Genomic DNA, 21,069 nt, shown 5'->3' with positions numbered 1-21,069 from the left:
CTGGCATGTAGACATTTTCACCTTGAATAAAGCTGCTTCGCACTGCACTAAAAAGCCCAAAATCTTAAAATTATTACTAATACTAACTAGGGATTGAACCCTCCAAGGTTTACTATCATATTCTCTGGAATTACAAGGTTTTTTTTTAAATGGTCAGCAAATTATATAGCCTCTTTTAAAACAAAGGAATGGGGGGATCACTGATGGTAATCACATTAAAATCAATTTCATGGATATTTAACCATACACCAAAAGAAAATTCTTTAAATGTCAAGACAATAAATACATGAATCTAAATGAAGTTCATGAGATTCTCACTATGACTCATCCAAAGATGCTTCAATTTAGAGAAGAAGAAATCCTTAGCAATCTCAATTAGAACAAGTTCATTCATGATGACTGCAATCTGGAAAATCTCAGTTGCAGCATTACGTGTTGAAGATGTGGCTGGTCGCAATTTCAAATTAGTAGCAAAATCTCAAAATTCTTTGAACAACATTGGTTCCAACATCAAATTGGTTCACCAATCTCAAATTCGCATAATAATAACTTTAGATTTGTCCAACTAGTAGCAAAGAAACCGAGTGGAATTTAAGTCCACAAACAAAACTCCAAGTTCCTATCCAATGAATAGTTGTCCAAGGAAGAACAAGACAATAGTGTAATCCAAATGATTGTGCAACCAAGAGAGTAGATAAATATGGTAGTCATTACAAGTGAAATTGGAAGAAACCATTACAAAAGAAAATTACAAGCATTAATTTCTAAAATTATTTAGAGAATGCAATTATAACACTAGGGAAGTAGTCCAAATCACTGGCAGACGATTGTGTGGCTACTCCCTCCTAGTACCAACGTGCACCAGAAATGTTCTTACTACTTGGTCTTCCCCTAATATAACTTCACAGATGCATACATCATTATTTTTTATCTTGTTTCTTCTACTAAAGTTAGCCCAACCCCCTATACATATTCTATCGTTATTCCACCTACACACTTTTCCTGTCACTTCTAAATATTTTTTTTCTGATGGGTACCAGTTGTGCCAAGTTGAGATGATAGTCTTGCAATTGGTTTCTTTGAATATCCTGTGGTGACAATGAATGTACAGAGCTATAACTTCAAATTCTCAGGACAACCCCATTAATTCACACAAATATCCCCAACATATACTTGTAAAAATGATAAGTAACTATTAGAATCATACCGTACGCTGGCAGTGTTGGCAACATTTAAGGGTAATCTTTTCAGGAAAACTAAGGGAAAAGTCTTGAATGGCGATACCTGGAATATGCTGCAATAGAAAGGAATCAAATCAAACCAAAAGTGAAAAGTACAGTATATGGACAAAGGAAAATGCAATAGTTAAAAGTTATGAAAAGTTAAATTGCTTCAAGAGAATCAGGAAATGACAAATCAATCAGTTAACACTTTAAACATGAACACAACAGTATAGGCTCAAAGATTGGAAGGGTTTACAAACCAAACCAAAGGGAATTTAAAGCAAAATGACTTAAAAAGAAAATTGACTCTGGTCGAGGTGGATGAGGCAACAATAGCACTGGAAGAGCTCGAATACGCAAGGTTTAAGATTAGGGTATCAGTGGGCTGTGAGGCAAAGCTAACAAGCTATATGAGAATTAATGATGTACTGTATCAGGTATCGGTGGAGGAAGAATGCATTATCCCAGACTACAAGCTCTGTCAATGCCAGTGGGACGACGAAACTGGAAGTGTAGATACAGAGGCCGAATCAATTGGGTCCCAAGCTTCAGACCGATCGTATGTAGGGAGTTTGAGGAAAGCAAAGTTGAAGAGGAAGACTCGTCGGTAGAACCGCCTGCCATGGCACAAAGTCGCCGTAGATCGGAACCAATTTTTCCGTCTAGGTGCTGCGAGCCTCTTCTGGCAAGACCTACTGGTCCTATCCCTGTACCTAATCGACCTACAGCTAAAGGAAAGCAAGTTTTAGGGTCAGAACCCCCAACGGTTACAACCACGGCTGACGTGGCAAACTGGATTGGGCCTGTTGAATCGGGCCAACGTGTGGAGCGCCAAAAAACTGCTGAGAAGGGAGTTGGGAGGTGTGAGTATCAAAACCCTATTTTTTTGGAAGGCCCATTCGTTGACAGGGAGGACCTCCTACAGAGCGGAGCGCTGGAAAGCCCACCCACCTCTGAAAGGGGTCACGTTATGGGCGAAACAGAACAAGCTGGTCAGACTCAGACCACCATGGAAACATCTTTGAAAACCAGAAATGGAGAACAAAACGCGACTCTCGTCAGGACACACAAAGACGACGCAGAGGGGAAAAGAGCGACGTTATGTGAGTCGTTTTCGCCAGAACAAAGGGCTGGAATTTCCAATTCGCTTTCCAATTCGTCGAAGGAGGTGGAAGCCGCGGGGAACCACGAACCAAGAATTTCAATTTCGAGAGTGGAGGACTCTTTACTTCAGACAAGCGAAAGGGAAGTTAACCATCTTCCTAGACAACAAGCTCATAACGCCGAAGAGCATAAATACAAGCAACACTACATCCATTTGGAGTCGAATTCGGGCAAAATAATAAATTCATTCCTGCCGTTCGGCGAACATAAGGAAAGGGGGGATCATACGATTGCGGAAGGTTCGTCCAATTCAATAAAGGTAATTAACGATTCAGTATCCATTTGCTCCTCAGGCACATCTGAAAGAAGAGTTTTCTGGGTGGGAGACACAAGCAAAAATAACACGCGGGAAGACCGAAAATATGTAAGGTCAGTTTTATCTCAAATTAGTAATTCTGTTTCTGATTTGGCTATCAATAACTGTAATCGTTTATTTTGGTTAAAAAACGGTAGTCAAGAAACGATTAGGCTATGGGAATTGGGTAAAAAGATAGGGGCGTCTTGTGGGGAAGAAGGTAAAGTAATGTTAAATTTAGAGGAACTAGAAGTAAGAGATAGGAGTCTCAAATCTCGAAGGGAAGAAGGGGAACATAGGGGGTTCTAATGAGAATTTTAACTCTAAACGTGAGAGGGTTCGGGAACTCTTTGAAGTGGAGGCATGTTAAAGACTACATTAGAAAGGAAGATGTCAAAATGGTATGTTTGCAAGAAGTAAGAATGGAAAGTTTTAGTTTAAACAAGTGTTGCCAACTATGGGGGGACAATGATATTGATTATCTTTATAGTGAACCTTTAAATGGGGCAGGGGGTATTCTAACAATATGGCTTAAAATTTTTTTTCAATGCACTAACCACATCATTGATAGATGGTTCATTGTGTTTATTGGTCTTGCTAAGGAGGAAAATACCCCTGTTATTATTGTAAATGTGTATTCTTCGTGCATCATGCAAGTGAAAAGGAAAATGTGGGCAGATTTATTAGAGATCAGACAAAGGGAACAATGTAATTCTTGGTGTGTTCTGGGAGACTTCAATTCGGTAAGAAATGAAAGGGAACGAAGGGGGATAAATCGTCATAGCAGTATTAACCGAGAGATGCAAGGTTTTAACAACTTCATTGATAGTATGGAGATGGTGGATTTACCCTGTATCGGAAGAAAATTTACCTGGTATAGGCCCAACGGCAAAGCTAAGAGCAGGCTGGACAGATTTTTAACCACTTTTGACTGGTTACAACAGTGACCAGGAAGTAAGCAATATGTTTTAGATAGACAAATTTCTGACCACTGTGCACTGGTGCTTAAATCAAATGTGGTGGATTGGGGGCCAAAACCATTCAGGTTTCTAGACATCTGGCAGGAAGAGAAGGAGTTTGAAATTTTTGTCAAAAGTAAGTGGGAGAATTACCTGGTCCAGGGAAACGAAATCCTAGTGCTAAAGGAGAAACTGAAAATGCTAAAGAGCGATTTGAAAGGATGGAACAAAGACGTCTTCGGGCATACTGATAAGATTAAATTAGACATCGTAAAGAAAATTCAAGAGTTGGATATGAGAGATGAAGTAGACGGTTTAGATGAGAACATGATTACGGAAAGAAGAGATCTCTTAAGTCAGTTACAAGTTATAAACATGAGGAAGGAATCGTTATTACAACAAAAGTCAAGAGCACTGTGGATTAAGCAAGGGGATTCCAATTCTAAGTTTTTTCATGCTTCGATCAAGTGGAGGAGAATGAGAAATGAGATAAAAGGAGTTCTTTGCCAGAATTCAGGTAGCTGGGTGGAAGAACCTAATATGGTAAAGGAGATGGTCAAAGAGTTTTTCAAGAATAAAATGACTGTTGTTGACGACATTGGAGTAAGGTTGGATAACGTGGAGTTCAAGGAGTTATCTGATCAAGACAACAATTTCTTGACTGAACCTTTTGATGGAAAAGAAATAAAGGAAGCCATTTGGAATTGTGATAGCCATAAAAGTCCAGGCCCAGATGGTGTAACTTTCAGCTTCATTAAAAATCATTGGGGTCTTCTTCAAAAGGACGTGGAGGGTGCAGTGAACTGCTTTTACAGAGAAGGGAAGATACCGAAAGGTTGTAATGCTTCTTTCTTAACGTTGATTCCAAAGACTGAGAACCCCCAATCTCTAGAGGAGTACAGACCCATCTCTTTAGTCGGTTGTGTGTACAAGATTCTGACCAAATTGTTAGCTAATAGGTTTAAGAAAGTTATTGGGAAGGTGGTAGATGGGACACAATCAGCTTTTTTGTCCAATAGAGGCTTATTAGACAGCGTCCTAGTGGTGAATGAGGTTTTAGACGAGCTGAGAAGAAGAAAGAAGAGCGGGGTGGTAGTGAAACTCGATTTTGAGAAGGCATACGACTCGGTGAGATGGGAGTTCTTATTTTATATGATGAGAAGACTAGGGTTCAGTGAAAAATGGATCCAGTGGATTAGAGCTTGCCTAGAATCGGCTACTGTTTCGGTTTTAGTAAATAGTAGCCCGACTAAGGAATTCAAGCCTTCTAGAGGTCTTAGACAAGGGGATCCGATGGCACCGTTTTTGTTTTTGATCGTCGCACAAGGTTTAGCGGGTCTAGTAAAAGAAGCGACAAGGAAAAATTTGCTCTCGGGAATTAAAGTTGGGGGGAAAAAGGTGGAAGTGAACTTACTCCAATTCGCTGATGACACCCTTTTCGTCTGCAAATCTAACGTTCAAAATTTCATATGCATTAAGGCTATCGTGAGATGTTTCGAATTAAGCTCTGGTCTTAGAGTTAATTACCATAAGAGCAAAATTGGTGCAATTGGGGTAGGTAGGTATGAGATGAATGCGTACTCTGATATACTTCATTGCAGTCTCATGAATATACCCTTTATATATTTAGGCCTACCTATAGGAGGTAATCCATCCAGATGCTCGTTTTGGGAGCCTGTGCTTTTAAAGGTTAGAAAGAAACTATCAGTGTGGAAGGGGAAGAACCTGTCTTTTGCAGGTAGAGTATGTCTTATAAAATATGTCATCAGTGCCATACCACTCTTCTTCCTATCCTTTTTCAAAGCACCGATTGGAGTGTGCAAGGAGATAACCAAACTACAAAGAACTTTCTTGTGGGGTTGGGGAGCGGAAGGAAGGAAAATTGCTTGGATAAGTTGGGAAAACGTTTGCAAGGCAAAAGAGGAGGGAGGTCTAGGCATTAGAAACATTGAGTTGTTCAATAAGGCACTCCTGGCAAAATGGCTATGGAGATTGGGATCTCAAGAGTCTGGACTCTGGAAGGATGTTCTAGAATCAAAGTATGGCCAGTGGGGAACGTCAATATCACATGCACCAAATCGAAAGGGGTATACATCTAGATGGTGGAGTGATCTAGCCAAGGCTAGTCTTTCTGACCAAGGGGTCAATTGGTTCAATCAGAATTTGGGTTGGAAAGTGGGTTCTGGGGAGAAGATCAAATTTTGGGAGGACGAGTGGTTAACCAATGACCAACTCAAATCAAGATATGAGAGACTATATAATAACTCGGAGCTCAAAGACAAGTATATCGGTAGTTGTGGAAGCTGGTCTACGGAAGGGTGGGAGTGGAACTTCAGATGGAGAAGAGATTGGTTTGAATGGGAGAAAAGCATGGTAGAGGATTTCATGGCAATTATATCTCAAGTGACACTGCGACAAGAGGATGTGGACATACGAATTTGGATTGATCCTCCGTTATATACATTTACGGTGAAATCAGCATATAACAGGTTAGTAAAGCATGATACAGGGGGGGTTTTGCAGGTGTTCGAAATACTTTGGATTTTAAAGGTCATGCCATCAGCTAAGTTTTTTGTGTGGAGGGCACTACAGGACAGATTAGCAACAAAACAGAACCTGCAAAGAAGGGGCGTGTTATTGGGGGATACACTATGTGTGTTTTGTGGAAAAGAGGAAGAGACATGTTCACATATCTTTGTCTCATGTGAAGAATCAATTAAAGTATGGAACATGTGCTCTAGTTGGATGGGAGTAAGTTCGGTGAACCATAATGTTTTGAATCATCATTTTGAACAATTTCCTGGCATATGTTCTAATCAAGAAGGTAATAGGTTATGGAAAGGTCTTTGGGTATCAGTTGCTTGGTGTATATGGAAGCATAGAAATAGGTTTATCTTCAATCAAGCTAAGTTAGATGTGGAGGAAATTTTTACTTTAGCACAAGTACAATCATGGGTTTGGATGAAACAAAAAGAAAGGAAAGTCACTTTTTCATTTTCCGATTGGATTTTATCTCCTTTAACATGCATCAATATGACTATTAGATAAAGATTTATACTGGTTTTAATATTATGCATGTTGGTTGGCTGCTGCAACTTTTTTTTTTAAAAAAATTTAAAATTGCTTAAGACCCATGGGCTGGACTGGTTTTATATTCTAAGTTACGATGAGGTGGGGAAGCTGTTTGCTCTCTCATTACTGCAGGAAAATAGGGAGGATATCTTATAAATATATGCAAATTCTTCTCTCATGAAGCGGAGTGGAAGGTGTTTCCTTGGTGTAGGAGCTACCCTGGGAGTTATGAATCTTGGAAACTAAAGCCGTGTTCTTCAAATCTTAAAACTATTGTGTGCTTGGGAAGTGTTTCGACCACACAAAAGAAGGAAGTTGAGGAGTAAGCCATAGGTGATGTGTATTCCATGACAGGAACAGTTGGTATTCCCATGACAACCATTGAAGCCAGGTTTAAATCTGTGCCAGAGATGGAATATGATGCTCTCCCCAATGCAGCCCATGGAGAAATTTGTCTGAGAGGAAATACCTTGTTCTCGGGTTACCACAAGCGTGAAGATCTGACCAAAGAGGTTATGGTTGATGGTTGGTTTCACACAGAGTTATAGATGAAGCACTCTGCTGTCAAGAGGCAATCCCTGGATCTGTGTTAGCAAATGCAGCAAGGCCCGGGGATTTTTAGTCTTTGCTCTTCATGGTTAAGTTGTGCTGGTCACACCTAGCTGTTAGCATGTTTTTCTCTAGCAGTTTTTCCCTCGCCACCAGGCTTTTGTTTGTTTTGTGCTGGTTTATGCAGATTCAGGTTTTGGGACTGAGTATCTTTAACTAGTTTTAAGGTTTTGAGTTAAGAGGTTTGTCGCTTAACTTTGCTCTAATTGTTAAATGCTTTATTAGGAGTCTTTATGTATAAGGGTTGGAACACCCCTAAAGTGTTCCTATTAATTCTATTAATTCATTGCTGAAAAAAAAAAAAAAAATTGACTTACTCGTCTAACAGTGCTTTAATGTCTAACAAGCCAATAGCTACATAAACAATATTAGAATTCTAATTTCTAACCAATTTGTTGGGTCTAGTTCTTTAGAGTTTTGCTTCAAAATAATTATTTTCTGACTGAATGCACATTTCAGGATCAAATTCATCGTCTTTGAAAGTGTCTTCAGTCTGGGGGTAGGAACTTGATGCAGTGTCCCCTAAACCAGATTCATGAACTCATATTATAGACATGGGAAAAAACAAAAACTAGTTTTCAGCATGAAGTTCAAAACTTACTTCTGCAAGGTTTGGGATAATGTTTTGACTCGTGTATCCAACAGGACCAACACTGTTTTCTCCTTCACTCTCTTCTTCCATCTCTGTGTTCTCATCCTCCTCATCATCAAAATCACTATCGTTATTGTCGTCATCGTAGTGCTGATCTTGACTGTCTTCCTCATCCTCTATGTCACAGTCCTCAGCCTGCTCCTTCTGTCTTATCACTGTCTCTTCAACTTGTGCAGCGGCTTTCTCTTCTTCATTCCCCTCCTCCTCCTCAATATTTATCAGAGTTTTCTCACAATGCGTTGATATTTCAAAGATTGTGACCCTGAACTCATTAACCCCATCATATCTGAATACTAGAAAATATGCATTTCGTATGCAGTTTTTGTAAGAAATTATGTAAATTAATTTCTATAAAGTGACTCACATGACTTAGAGTTTGGGCTTTGGGCCCGAATATGATTTAATAATAATAATAATAGAATTAAAGAGCCCTTTGGTTAACGTGAGAAATATATATATGATGATATACCTAATGAAAACCTACATCTGATGAAGATTGGGAACTAAAGACTATAGGGTTTTGTCTCTGCAAATAATAGGTGTCTCACTGTTAACCATCACGAAGTGTGTGACAAGAACGAAATTGCTAAGAGATAGATTGTGACAAAGGAGATAAAGTAACTGCTCAGTTAGGATCACTCATGGATCAAGGTAAGTGTCTATTCCTTCTTGATTGTATGATTGTGTGAGAATTATGATATGATAAGATCTGTATGTGAACATGTATTGTATGTGTTCAATTTACGTTTATTCATGTTTTAATTTACATGTGGTATCAGAGCCTCGTTGCTCATTTTGTTGTGATTCTCCATTAATGTTTTTCCAAAATTGAAGAACCTAATTTTAAAATATTCCCAATTTAAGAATCCTAATTTAAAATTAGGGTTATAAATTAAGGTTTTCATTCCTCTATAATAGATCTCTAATTGTCCTAAACCATCAAAAAACAAAATCAAAGAACCCTAATTTTAAAATAATCACAATTGAAGAATCCTAATTTTAAAATTAGGGTTTATGGATTAAGGTTTCCATTAACATAACCCTAATCTTCCTATACCCAACGCCATTAACGGTGTTAAAAAAAACCCTATGAATCTATTAGTGGGACCGCAAGCCTTCGCCGCTTCCGTGAACCTTGTTTGCTCGATGGTAGTGTTGTGATGGTGGTAGGAGCCTTTCGGAAAGAAAGGCGTGAGGAAGATGATGAAGTCAATTTCTGATTATGAAATTATAATATAATATATATTATAATATAAATTAATGAAAAGCATGAATTGTTTCTTCCTGCAATTTAGATTAAATTATAATATAATGTTGAATTCAATTTATGAATAGCAATAAATTCATTCATGCACCTTATGTCATTCATTCATCTTATGTTATTTTATTTTTAATCAAATTACTGAAACTTATGAATTAATTTCCTTACCTCATTTATTTTATTAATGATTTCAATTAAAATTTTAATTAAAGTGAGGAATGGAAAATTATTTTTTCCACTTTATGTATTAATTTTTAATGTAATTTAATTTGCATTAAATTAAAATTTTAATGAAATTTTATTATTTTATAATGTAATTTAATTTGCATTAAATTAAAGTTTAATTAATTGATTGAAAGTGAGGAATGGAAAATTAATTCCGCTTTATGTATTAATTTTTAAATTATGATTTTGGAATTATTGTATGATAGATTTGTAATCACCAAAGTGATCAAATCTTTAAGTTTATTTAATTCCAAATTATGGATGAAATTTCATTTCAATTAATGATATTATTTATGGAATTATTTGTATGTTAGATTTGTAATCACCAAAGTGATCAAATCTTTAAGTTTTATTTAATTCCAGATTACTGATAAATTTTATTTCAATTACCTATAGAATGGATGTTAAATTATTTAAATATGGGTAAATGGAAATTCATTATTATAAGACATTTTTGGATCATCCAAAGGTTGATTAGTTGTCCTTATAATTATTGGATATGATTGTTGGTAGTGAGTATGTGTTATTAGTTTTGCTTGTATATCCAAAGATAACAAGTGTTTCTAGTTAATGCATATATATTGCCAAATAAAGTTAATACTATTAGCATAATTATGTTTTGTGTATTAATGAATCTCCCAAAGGAGAACATTAGTACACATAGAATGTTTTCTGAATTTGTATTGTATGTTTAGTTTATGACTCAAAGTATTAATGTTAAGCATGTGTGATCGAGTATTTGTTCATGTATCTTTATGGGAATGAGCATAACAAGTAATATTAAGTCTGCTCTTCCCAAAACTGATAGTGCAAAAGAATTTATGAAATTTGTGGAAGAGAGCTCTCAAACTACTGATAAGTCTCTTGTTGGGACATTAATGAGTACATTAACCACCATTGAATTTGATGGTTCTCGTACTATGCACGAACATGTCATTGAAATGACTAATATTGCGGCAAGACTTAAGTCTATTGGAATGGCAGTGGATGAGAACTATAACATGTTAGTTTAGGAAAAGACTAGATTGAAGAATCGAGGAAACCACTCTATACACTATGTGAACAATCAGGGAGCTGGAAAGAAAGTCTTCAAGAAACATGGAAAGGGTAAAGGACCACTGAAGATAAATGAGTCCTCTACTAAGCTCTAGAAGAAGAATGACAAATGTCATTTCTGTAAGAAATCTAGACATTTCCAAAAGGATTGTTTGAAATGTATGGCTTGGTTCGAAAAGAAGGGTAAGCAAAATGCTTATTATGTATGTTTTGAATCAAACTTAACTGAAGTTCCACATAATTCTTAGTGGATTGATTATGGATGCACAACTCATGTTTCTAACATGATGCAAGGATTCCTTTCAACCCGAACCATAGAGCCAAATGAAAAGTTTGTCTTCATGGGGAATAGAGAGAAGGTTCAAATGGAAGCAGTCGGGACTTATTGTTTAATCCTCGACACTGGATTTTATTTGGACTTGATGGATGCTTTTATGTACCTAGTATATCTAGGAATTTAGTTTCATTGTCTAAACTTGATGTTGCCGAGTACTCTTTTAAATTTAGGAATGGATGTTTTAGTTTATATCAGCGTACCTATTTGATTGGATCTGGTACTCTTTATGATGAATTATATAGATTGAACCTTGATAATCTATATGCTGAAACTCTTATGACCTTGCATCATAATGCTGGCACTAAACGTAGTTTAGTGAATGAATGTTCTGTTTTCTTGTGGCACAAACGTTTGGGACATATTTCCAAAGAAAGGATGGAGAGATTGGTAAAGAATGAAATACTTCCAAGTTTGGATTTTACTGATCTGAATGTATGTGTGGATTGTATTAAAGGCAAACAAACAAAACACATAAAGAAGGGAGCAACAAGAAGTACTCAGCTTCTTGAAATCATACACACTGATATATGTGGACCTTTTGATGCAAGTTCTTTCAATAAAGAAAGGTATTTTATCACCTTTATTAATGATTTTTCACGTTATGGTTATGTCTATTTACTGCATGAAAAATCGCAAGCAGTGAATGCCTTAGAAGTTTATATAAATGAAGTGGAAAGACAATTAGACAGAAAGGTGTAAATTGTTAGGTCAGATAGAGGTGGTGAATATTATGGAAAGTATGATGAAAGTGGACAACACCCTGGTCCATTTGCTAAGTTCCTTGAGAGACGTGGTATTTGTGCTCAATACACAATGCCAAGTACACCACAACAAAATGGTGTTTTAGAAAGGCGTAATTGAACCTTAATGGATATGGTTAGGAGCATGTTAGTAAGTCAATTGTACCTGTTTCATTGTGGATGTATGCTTTAAAAACTGCCATGTATCTGTTGAACAGGATTCCTAGTAAGGCAGTTCAAAAGACACCTTTTGAATTGTGGACAGGAAGGAAACCCAATTTTAGACACTTTCATGTTTGGGGATGTCAGGTAGAAGTCAAAATATACAATCCGCAAGAAAAGAAATTGGATGCAAGAACAATCAGTGGATATTTCATTAGTTATCCAGCAAAGTCAAAAGGGTATATGTTTTACTGTCCTACCCATAGCACAAAAATTGTTGAATCTGGAAATGCACAGTTCATTGAAAATGGTGAAACCAGTGGGAGTGATACTTCATAAAATGTGGAGATTAAGGAAGTTAGAGTACAAGTTCCTTTAACTAGTACCTCTACTTCAAGTATTGTTGTTCCTAATGTGGTTGAATCACTCAACGATGAAAAAGAAGAACAAATTAATGATCATGAAGTTAACAATGAACCTGTAGTAGAATAACCACAAGAAATAGTATTAAGAAGATCTCAAAGAGAAAGAAAGTCTGCTATTTCAAATGATTATGTGGTTTATCTACAAGAGTCAGAAAATGACTTAGGTATTGATAATGATCCAATTTCATTTTCAGACGCCATCAATGATGATAATTCTGATAAGTGGTTAGATGCCATGAAAGATGAGCTTAAATCAATGGCACAGAATGATGTATGGGACCTTATAGAATTGCCAGAAGGATGCAAGAGAGTCGGGTGTAAATGGGTCTTTAAGACTAAACGTGACTCTCATGGCAATATCGAACGTTACAAGGCCCGACTTGTTGCCAAAGGTTTTACTCAAAAGGATGGCATTGATTATAAGAAAATATTTTCACCTGTTTCTAAGAAAGATTCCTTTAGAATTATCATGGCATTAGGATGTCAAAACTGCCTTTCTGAATGGGGATTTAAAAGAGGATGTTTATATGGACCAACCAGTGGGATTCATTGTAGAAAGAAAGGAACACATGGTGTGTAAACTTAAGAAATCAATATACGGGCTTAAACAGGCTTCTAGGCAATGGTATCTTAAGTTCAATGATACTATTGTGTCCTTTGGGTTTAAGGAAAACATCGTTGATCGGTGTATGTACCTCAAGGTCAGTGGGAGCAAGTTTATATTCTTGATTCTGTATGTTGATGATATCTTGCTTGCAACTAATGATCTTGGTCTATTAAGTGAGACTAAGAAGTTTCTCTCTAATAACTGTGAGATGAAAGATATGGGTGAGGCATACTATTGATAAGTGTCTAATTTCAGTAATATTTCATATTAAAATATAGGCACTTATGAGGATTTATTGCTAATTTACATATAAAATAATCCCTAATTTATGAATTTATACCTTTTTACATTTTTTATGATCTTTATTTGAATAAGAGTATTTTATTCCCAAATTTGGTGTTAATTGCATATTTCTAAGGAAGATTGGAGATTTGGATTAAAGATGAATGATTTGAGCTAAAAAGATAAAGATAGAAGGTCCCAAAATGGAAAAAGATGCAAAGAAAGATTGAGACTTTTTATGTTTTATCATTTAGCCCATTAGCGTGACACAATAAACAACCTAACCCTAGAAAACTAGGATAAATAGAGGGCTAGAGGCTCAACCTTAGGGTGCCAGATTGAGAGGAAAACACCATAAAGTGAATTGTAACCCACTTGGGAGAATGGAAGGTGAGAGAAGTATGCGTGGCTAATTCTACCATTTGGGATTGGGAGTAATCTACTCAAACTCTTATGTATTGAGGTGATATTTTATATATTAATATTCAGTTCTTGATTGATTATTGGTATTGTTGTTTTACTTTTAATTTTCCGTGACAAATTGAGAATCTTAAATCTAACCGGGAGGTATTTTTAAGGTTCGGACCTAAACAACAATACTTAACATATTTGAGTGTTAGGAATAGACTTGAAATGTTAATTGCTATTAAACGTCTGAGCTTTGTTCTAAGTTGTTCTTATAATTATGCGATGGATCGATAGTTAGGGGACATTCTTAAGGATTTTATATGCGAGGAATCGATATAAATGATTTTTATACGGGCATCAATTTCAATTAAAGAACTTAATATTGACATGCTAATCAAAATACATGAGAGTGAGAGAGATGAAACCTAATACCTATTTTTCCAATTGAAACAATTAATTCTTTGTCTGTTTTCTTATTGATCATCGCCAACACAACCACTTTCAATACACTTTTAATTGTTTTGTTCTATATTTAGCGATTATTGTACTTGATAATTCACTGTTCCTTGTGGGATCGATATCCGTCCTTAGGGACAATTATTACTTCTGACAAAGCGGTGCACTTGCCGTAAAAAGTCATCAACTATGTGATAGGAATTGAAATATTTCGTGACAGATCACAAGGACGGTTAGGTTTGTCTCAGAAAGCATATATTAATAAAGTTTTAGAGAGATTCAGAATGGATAAATGTTCGACATCTCCTGTTCCAATACAAAAAAGGAGACAAATTTAGTCTCATGCAATGTCCAAAGAATGATTTGGAACGGAAACAGATGGAGAATATACTTTATGCATCTATTGTTGGGAGTTTAATGTATGCTCAAACTTGTACGCGACCAGATATTAGTTTTGCAGTTGGTATGCTTGGAAGATACCAGAGTAATCCAGGATTGCATCACTGGAAAGCTGTAAAGAAAGTTTTAAGATACTTGCAAGGAACGAAGGATCACATGCTTACTTATAAAAGATCTGATCATCTTGAGGTGATTGAATATATAGATTCAGATTTTGCTGGTTGTGTGGATACACGAAAATCTACATTTGCTTATGTGTATCTTTTAGCCGGAGGAGTGATTTCATGGAAAAGTGCAAAGCAGACCGTCATTGCTGCATCCACCATGGAGACTGAATTTGTGGCATGCTTTGAGGCCACAGTTCAGGCTAATTGGTTGCAGAATTTTGTTTCAAGACTTGGAATTGTTGACAGTATTGCTAAGCCGCTGAGAATTTATTGTGATAACTCTGTAGCTGTCTTCTTTTCTAAAAACGACAAGTATTCCAAAGGTGCTAAACATATGGAATTGAAATACTTTGCCGTTAAAGAAGAAGTTCAGAAACATAGAGTGTCAATAGAACATATTAGCACTGATCTTATGATTGTTGACCCTTTAACAAAATGGTTACCGCCCAAAACATTTACTCGTCATGTTGTAAATATGGGCATTATGTCTACTAGTGAATGATGAATGTTGTTATTACTGCTTATTTGACACTCTGAGCTCATTGAATAAATAAAGTTTCTGAAATTTATGTTTTCTACTTTATGTATATGCATGTAAATTATGTTGTGGAAAACAAATTATGTTGTTATTGATGAAAATGACATTATGTTTGAACCTATTATGAATTTCTCATTATAAAGTCATATTAAGGAGAAAGGATGATATAGTAGTACATGGAAGGAAATGTGTCGATGGAAATGACATGTAACCGCCATGATTCTTATTATTTATGTATCCTTGATTTTGATTAATGATAGAACCAATTTATGTAAGGCCTTTTAAATGCGCATTTATGTAATTATTAAATCATGAAAGTATTATAACTCATATGACTCAAGTGGAAGAATGTAAGAAATTATGTAAATTAATTTCTATAAAGTGACTCGCATGACTTAGAGTTTGGGCTTTGGGCCCGAATATGATTTAATAATAATAATAATAGAATTAAAGGGCTCATTGGTTAACGTGAGAAATATATATCTGATGATATACCTAATGAAAGCCTACATCTGATGGAGATTGGAAACTAAAGACTATAGGGTTCTGTCTCTACAAATAATAGTTGTCTCACTGTTAACCATCACAAAAGTGTGTGACAAGAACGGAATTGCTAAGAGATAGATTGGGACAAAGGAGATAAAGTAACTGCTCAATTAGGATCACTCATGGATCAAGGTAAGTGTCTTTTCCTTCTTGATTGTATGATTGTGTGAGAATTATGATATGATAAGATCTGTATGTGAACATGTATTGTATGTGTTCAATTTATGTTTATTCATGTTTTAATTTACAGTTTTCTTCATGGAAAATCTTCCACCCATCATCGAAATATAATTTGTCTCCAAAAAAACGTGTTTTAACATGCCACACTCTCTCGCTATGATTCTTGAGAAGAACATCCTCAGGGATCCTTCCCTGTAACCCTTGCTTCTTCACAAAAGTATTTGGAATAAGCTGCAATTTTAGAGGAGAAAGAAAAAGAACAATGGTGTAAGCCTCTTATCACAATTGGCCTGTAATCTTTAATGGAATCAGCACTCTGAATCTTAGGAATAAGAGATACCACTTTACTGTTCATTCCAGGGATAACCCAATTTTGTTTAAAAAATTGTTGAACAGCATTACAAACATCTGTCCCAATAATTTCCCAGCAAGAATGATAGAAAACACCACCAAAACCATCAGGACCAGGAGCACTATTACCGTTAAGATTAAAAACAACATTCTTGATTTTAGAAAAATCAGGACATTTAATCAACATCATATTCTCCTCAGAGGAAACCATCGTAGGAATATAAGTACCAATAAAATCTTCCATATTATCAGCATCCAGAACATTAGAAATAGACTCAGCATAAAGATTTTTATAAAAGTCCAAAATATGATCCTCAATGATTTTAGGATCCTCCGTAACCTCATTATCAATCCGTAGACGATGAATCCCACTAGAATTATTTCTCCTTTTGACCATAGCATGGAAAAAAGCTGTATTTTGATCTCCATCCTTGAACCATAACATCTTAGCCCTTTCTTTCCAAAACAAATATTGACAGTGAAGAGCATGATCAAGCTTCTCCTTTTCTTGACAGAGAAGCCCATCACTATCAGACAAACTAGCAGTCTCTAAGTTTTTTTGAATACCAAGGAGGATACCCTGCTTAAGAAGAACTGCATTGTGAACATTACCAAAAGAATTTTTATTCCAGTCCCGGAGCTCAAGTTTCAACCTTTTTAACTTATGTTGCAAGATAAACATAGGACAACCAACAACCTTATTAGCCCAAGAATCATGAATAAGCTTCATACACGAAGTGTCCTGAAGCTACATAGAAAAGAAACGAAAATTGCTAACTTTCCGCAAAGAATTACTAGCAAGACTAGCAAGAATAGGGGAATGATCAGAACAATTTTTAACAAGAACTTGATAAGTACAAGAATCCCATTCATCCAGACACACTCCATTACATAAAGCCCTATCCAGTCTTCTGTGAATTCTATGCAACCCTCTCCTTCCGTTACACCAAGTATAACAAGATCCAGTAAAAGGCATACAAGAAAGATCATTAGTATTAATCCAGTCCAGGAATTCATTACAAGAAACCTGATTAGGAGCCACCCCCCTTTACAGTCATCCGCCGAGAGCATAGCATTAAAATCTCCCAGAATACACCAAGGCCCTGTGAAGAAACTAAGATCCCTCCACAAAAATCGTCTAGACAAGTGTGTTAGCACCATAAACACCTGCAAAGCTAAAATTTTTATCCAGCCAAAGACAAGTTACAGAGATAAATTGATCATTAACCAAGAAATTTTGGACAAGATTAGGAACCGACAAACACCAAAGCTTAGCAACTTTATTAACAATAGGAGACGTAGCCACCAAATGCATATTGACAGATTTGAAAAGGAGGTCGAAAGCAGCAGTGTACGGCATCATGGGTTCAGCAAGAAAAACCAGGAGAGGTTTATGTAGGTTAAGTAAACTAAGCAACATCTCCACAGTTTTGTGGTTTCCCAATCCTCTGCCATTCCAAAAAAAAGAAGAGACCTTCATTGCGACATTGTAGAGAGAACTGCCTTAGCAGTTTTCCTGGATTTACCAGTCCCCTTAGGTGGTCTCCCTGGTTTTCTTTTAGTGCGAACTGTTTCTTCCCCATTATCATTGTCATCCTCCTCCATCTCAGTATTGTCAGCCCAAAATTTTGAAACAACCTGATTTTCAATATGATCAGAATTAATTCCAACAATGGTAGGCGGAATAGTTGACGCTCCAATATGAGAATTACCTCCCACATCTGTAGTTTCCAAACCATCAAGAGAGGAAAAGTGATTTTGAAGGACCAACGATCTTGCTTTAACATCCCCAATATATTTAGCTTTCTGATGGGAGGTATGAGGCGATTGAGATGGTACAGTCACAATAGCAGAGACCTCCACATTAGGATTAGTATCTGCATGTGATGTAGCCCTCCGAGGAGAGGTAGTACGCCACAGAGATGGTACAGTCACAGGAGCAGAGGCCTCCACATGATGATCATCAATAAGAGTCATTGAATGTGACTGTGAGTCCTTAGCTTGAATAACGACAAGTGAATCCAAAGTGGGAGGAGACAACCCCTGCTTGGGTGAGGACCTATCATGATCGGAAGCATCCTCAAGAGGAGGCATATCTGCAAAATCATCTTCCCCGCCATCTGTTTTATCAGCAAGGTGTCCCAAGGGTGACCCTACATTAACCCCAGTAGCATCAACTTTCAAATTATCCATGGGACCTTCTAAGAGCTTCGTCTGCAGATCTTTTTTCCGATATTCTCTACGTTGGGTTGGAATCGTGGTCCTCCCTTGTTCCTGTTCATCAGAAGGTGTCTTCTGAGAAGATTTATGTTGAGGCCCAGGAACACGACCCTGGTCATGGATCACTCGGCACTGAGCAAGCTCGTGCCCAATCATCTCATTAATGAGAGCAAAATGGAGGGAGCCATTCATATTCCACACCAGCTACAAAAGCAAAGTCTGGACGTTCAACCAAGAGGTGATCAGGAAGAGGGGACAACATATCAATATCCACCAGCACTCTAGCAAACATACCCCTATTCTTTCTCATAGTATGCTCATCCAAAGACAACGGAGTACCAAGGCCTCTGATGATGGAAAATATTGTCCTTGGTTTCCAATACTCCAAAGGCAAATGGTAAATTCTAACCCAGGTCTGAGCTTTGGTACTCCTCATGGTAGCTGGGACAAAGTCTTTTGTCCAGGCAAACAGTCTCAATAAACCAGGAGATAACTTCAGGGAACCCATCCCGAGAGCCCATCGCATGTCTTCTATAGAAGCGAACTCAAACTCATAGAAACCCTTTCCAAGAGGAATTGCTTTTCATGGTCCAAGAGCTTTCCACACCGGCTGCAACTTTTTAGTTAAATCTAGGTGTGTGAGAGGTTTATCCCCCTTAGATAGAATAACCCGACCATGGAGATGGGTTTTGCAATCCTCAAGACCAGCCAAGTAATCTGCCTCATCAATCCGGACAACAATCATGTCACCCTTAATACAAGGGGTAGGTAGCTAGGACAAAGGAATGTCACATGTATTTCCCAAAGCCTGAGCAAAAGTCTTCCTTTGACCGGACATAGAATAAAATTTATTATCAGGACATACTTTTCAATCCATCAAACAAGTCCATGGAATGAGGAAACCCGCAGAGCCCTCCGCCATTTTAAAAGGCTAACAAGTTGCCGCCAAAAATCTTCGCAAGACACACAAAATAGCGACCGCACCGCACCACCACGTGAGCCACCACCTCTGCAGTCACCGTCGTCGGTCGCGCCGGACCTGTAGTAGAAAACCCTAAAACCCCCAAATCTTCAAATTAGGGTTTTGCTGACGGTGCTTGGAGCTCCGTCAATTGAAGTCTCGTTTCAACCAATCATATTTGTGCTGGTGAGAGCGACGACTGCGAAGGTGTTGATCGGAATTAAGATTAGGACACCACTTTTTCACATTCTCGGTAGATTAGGACACCACTTTTTCACATTCTCGACCACTTTTTCACATTCTCGATGGAGAGAACCAACGCGGCGCTGTCAAAAACCAAGGTTTTCAAAAAATATGTAGGTTTTGAACATATTGAAATGTATTTTTTAAGATGTAACACCCATGCGAAGATAGTCCATAGTAGACTATGAATATTAATTGATTGATTAATTTGTTTTTATAGCCACAATTTACATTGATTTTTCTTATTCCCTTCCCCAACCCATTTGGTCATCATTTTCCATGATTGAAGGTGATTTTAATAAATAATTTAATTTAATATTTTTGAATTTTTTATTCTTTTGAAATAATTATAAATTATTTATTTAAAGTATTTTATTGAAACTGAGAATGGTTGGGAATATTGAATACTTTTAATTGTGAAATGAGTTTTGAAATTAATAAATTTCAATTACATTATATTAGAAGATGCTTATTTTTAATTTTAAATTTTAATTTATAACAAAATATATCTTTCAGACATAGCTTATGTATGCATTATATATCATATTAGATTCAACACAAATTAATCTAATATTGTACATCATCTAATCACTTAAATTTTGTTTATTGATATAATATTAAATGATGAAGTCCAAACAATAATTTTAATAAAATAATTTTTAAGTATTTATGGGTAAAATAGTTTTTTATTTTCTTTAATCTGACGATTAAAAAGTTACGTATTAGAGTCATTAAATTAAAAATAAAAATAAATTTAGATTAAGTAAATACGAAAGAGGAAATTTAGAGCAACTTAATGGCTAACTTAATCCTAATCCTTAGATTAAGTAAAATAAATAATAGAAATAGAAATTTATTTTGGAATAAATTCTTTCTTCTTCATATCTGGTTTATTTATTTTATCTTTTGTACTACTTTTGTTTATCTGTTGGCATGTGCAAGATTTCATGTAGATTAATATTAATAACTTTGAATTTGTTTTACAGAACATCTTGTTCCAGTTCAATTCTCAATCTACTGAAAAACATTAATTGTCAATTTTATTTTTCTAAAGGTGTCTTGAAAACACTTGGTTATTACAACTGAGATGAAAGTTTCTCTTAATATATACAACATGAAAAAGTTTCATAAATATTAATAGATGATTTTAACAAAGAGAGAGAAAAGACAGTGTCTGATGAAAAGACATGTTTAAGGTCTCTAGTGGATATATATATCAGAACCTTAAAGCTGCACTTCATAATGATATTTATTTCCCTAAGACTGTGTATAAAACAATGATGAAGAACGAAAACAAGAGACCGTCACCAAGAATACCTGCAAAGTGCACTCTGCCATGCACTTTGCATATAGATAGCTTCTAACATCCTCCGCCACCTCCACCTCCACATCCACCTCCACCGCCACCTCCACCATCGCCACCTCCACCGCCGCCACATCCACCGCCGCCACCACCGTGGCCACCACCGTGGCGCTTTCTATTGTTGTTGTCGTCTCCACAGGCAAATATGATGATTGAAATCATAGAAAG

The 21,069-nt window shown here is 36.5% G+C and overlaps 1 protein-coding gene and 1 pseudogene across 4 annotated transcripts in view; both read left to right on the top strand.

Annotated features, from left to right (window-relative positions):
- The first annotated feature begins 1,436 nt into the window (after window positions 1-1,436).
- On the top strand, window positions 1,437-9,372 carry LOC137824732 (uncharacterized). Of its 3 annotated transcripts, none has more exons than XM_068630412.2 (2): window positions 1,437-2,751; window positions 8,514-9,372. In XM_068630412.2, the coding sequence occupies exons 1-2, from the start codon at window positions 1,678-1,680 to the stop codon at window positions 8,526-8,528; spliced, it is 1,089 nt and encodes a 362-aa protein (XP_068486513.2). In that variant the 5' UTR covers window positions 1,437-1,677; the 3' UTR covers window positions 8,529-9,372. The 3 variants fall into 3 exon arrangements, with proteins under 3 accessions (XP_068486513.2, XP_068486505.2, XP_068486519.2); XM_068630404.2 differs by having other exon boundaries at window positions 1,437-2,756; window positions 8,514-9,369; XM_068630418.2 differs by lacking the exon at window positions 8,514-9,372 and adding an exon at window positions 6,846-8,425 and having other exon boundaries at window positions 1,437-2,756.
- Window positions 9,373-9,808: 436 nt separating this feature from the next.
- The window catches only part of LOC137805829 (secreted RxLR effector protein 161 pseudogene), a 47,108-nt pseudogene continuing 35,847 nt past the window's right edge, over window positions 9,809-21,069 (top strand). The window contains exon 1 of the transcript XR_016517577.1: window positions 9,809-15,715. The product of XR_016517577.1 is annotated as a secreted RxLR effector protein 161 pseudogene (transcript). The remainder of the gene's footprint in view (window positions 15,716-21,069) is intronic.

The sequence above is a fragment of the Phaseolus vulgaris genome, chromosome 11 (genome assembly GCF_051622355.1).
Source record: "Phaseolus vulgaris cultivar YP4 chromosome 11, ASM5162235v1, whole genome shotgun sequence".
NCBI classification, from domain to species: Eukaryota; Viridiplantae; Streptophyta; class Magnoliopsida; order Fabales; family Fabaceae; genus Phaseolus; species Phaseolus vulgaris.
This window is presented reverse-complemented; position numbering and strand designations above follow the sequence as displayed.

Coding starts and splice junctions, on each gene's coding strand:
- LOC137824732 (XM_068630404.2), top strand. CDS start 1,678: ATGCATTATCCCAGACTACAAGCTCTGTCAATGCCAGTGGGACGACGA. Junction 2,757..8,513: donor GAAGACCGAAAATATGTAAG/GTCAGTTTTATC, acceptor TGCAAATAATAG/GTGTCTCACTGTTAACCATC.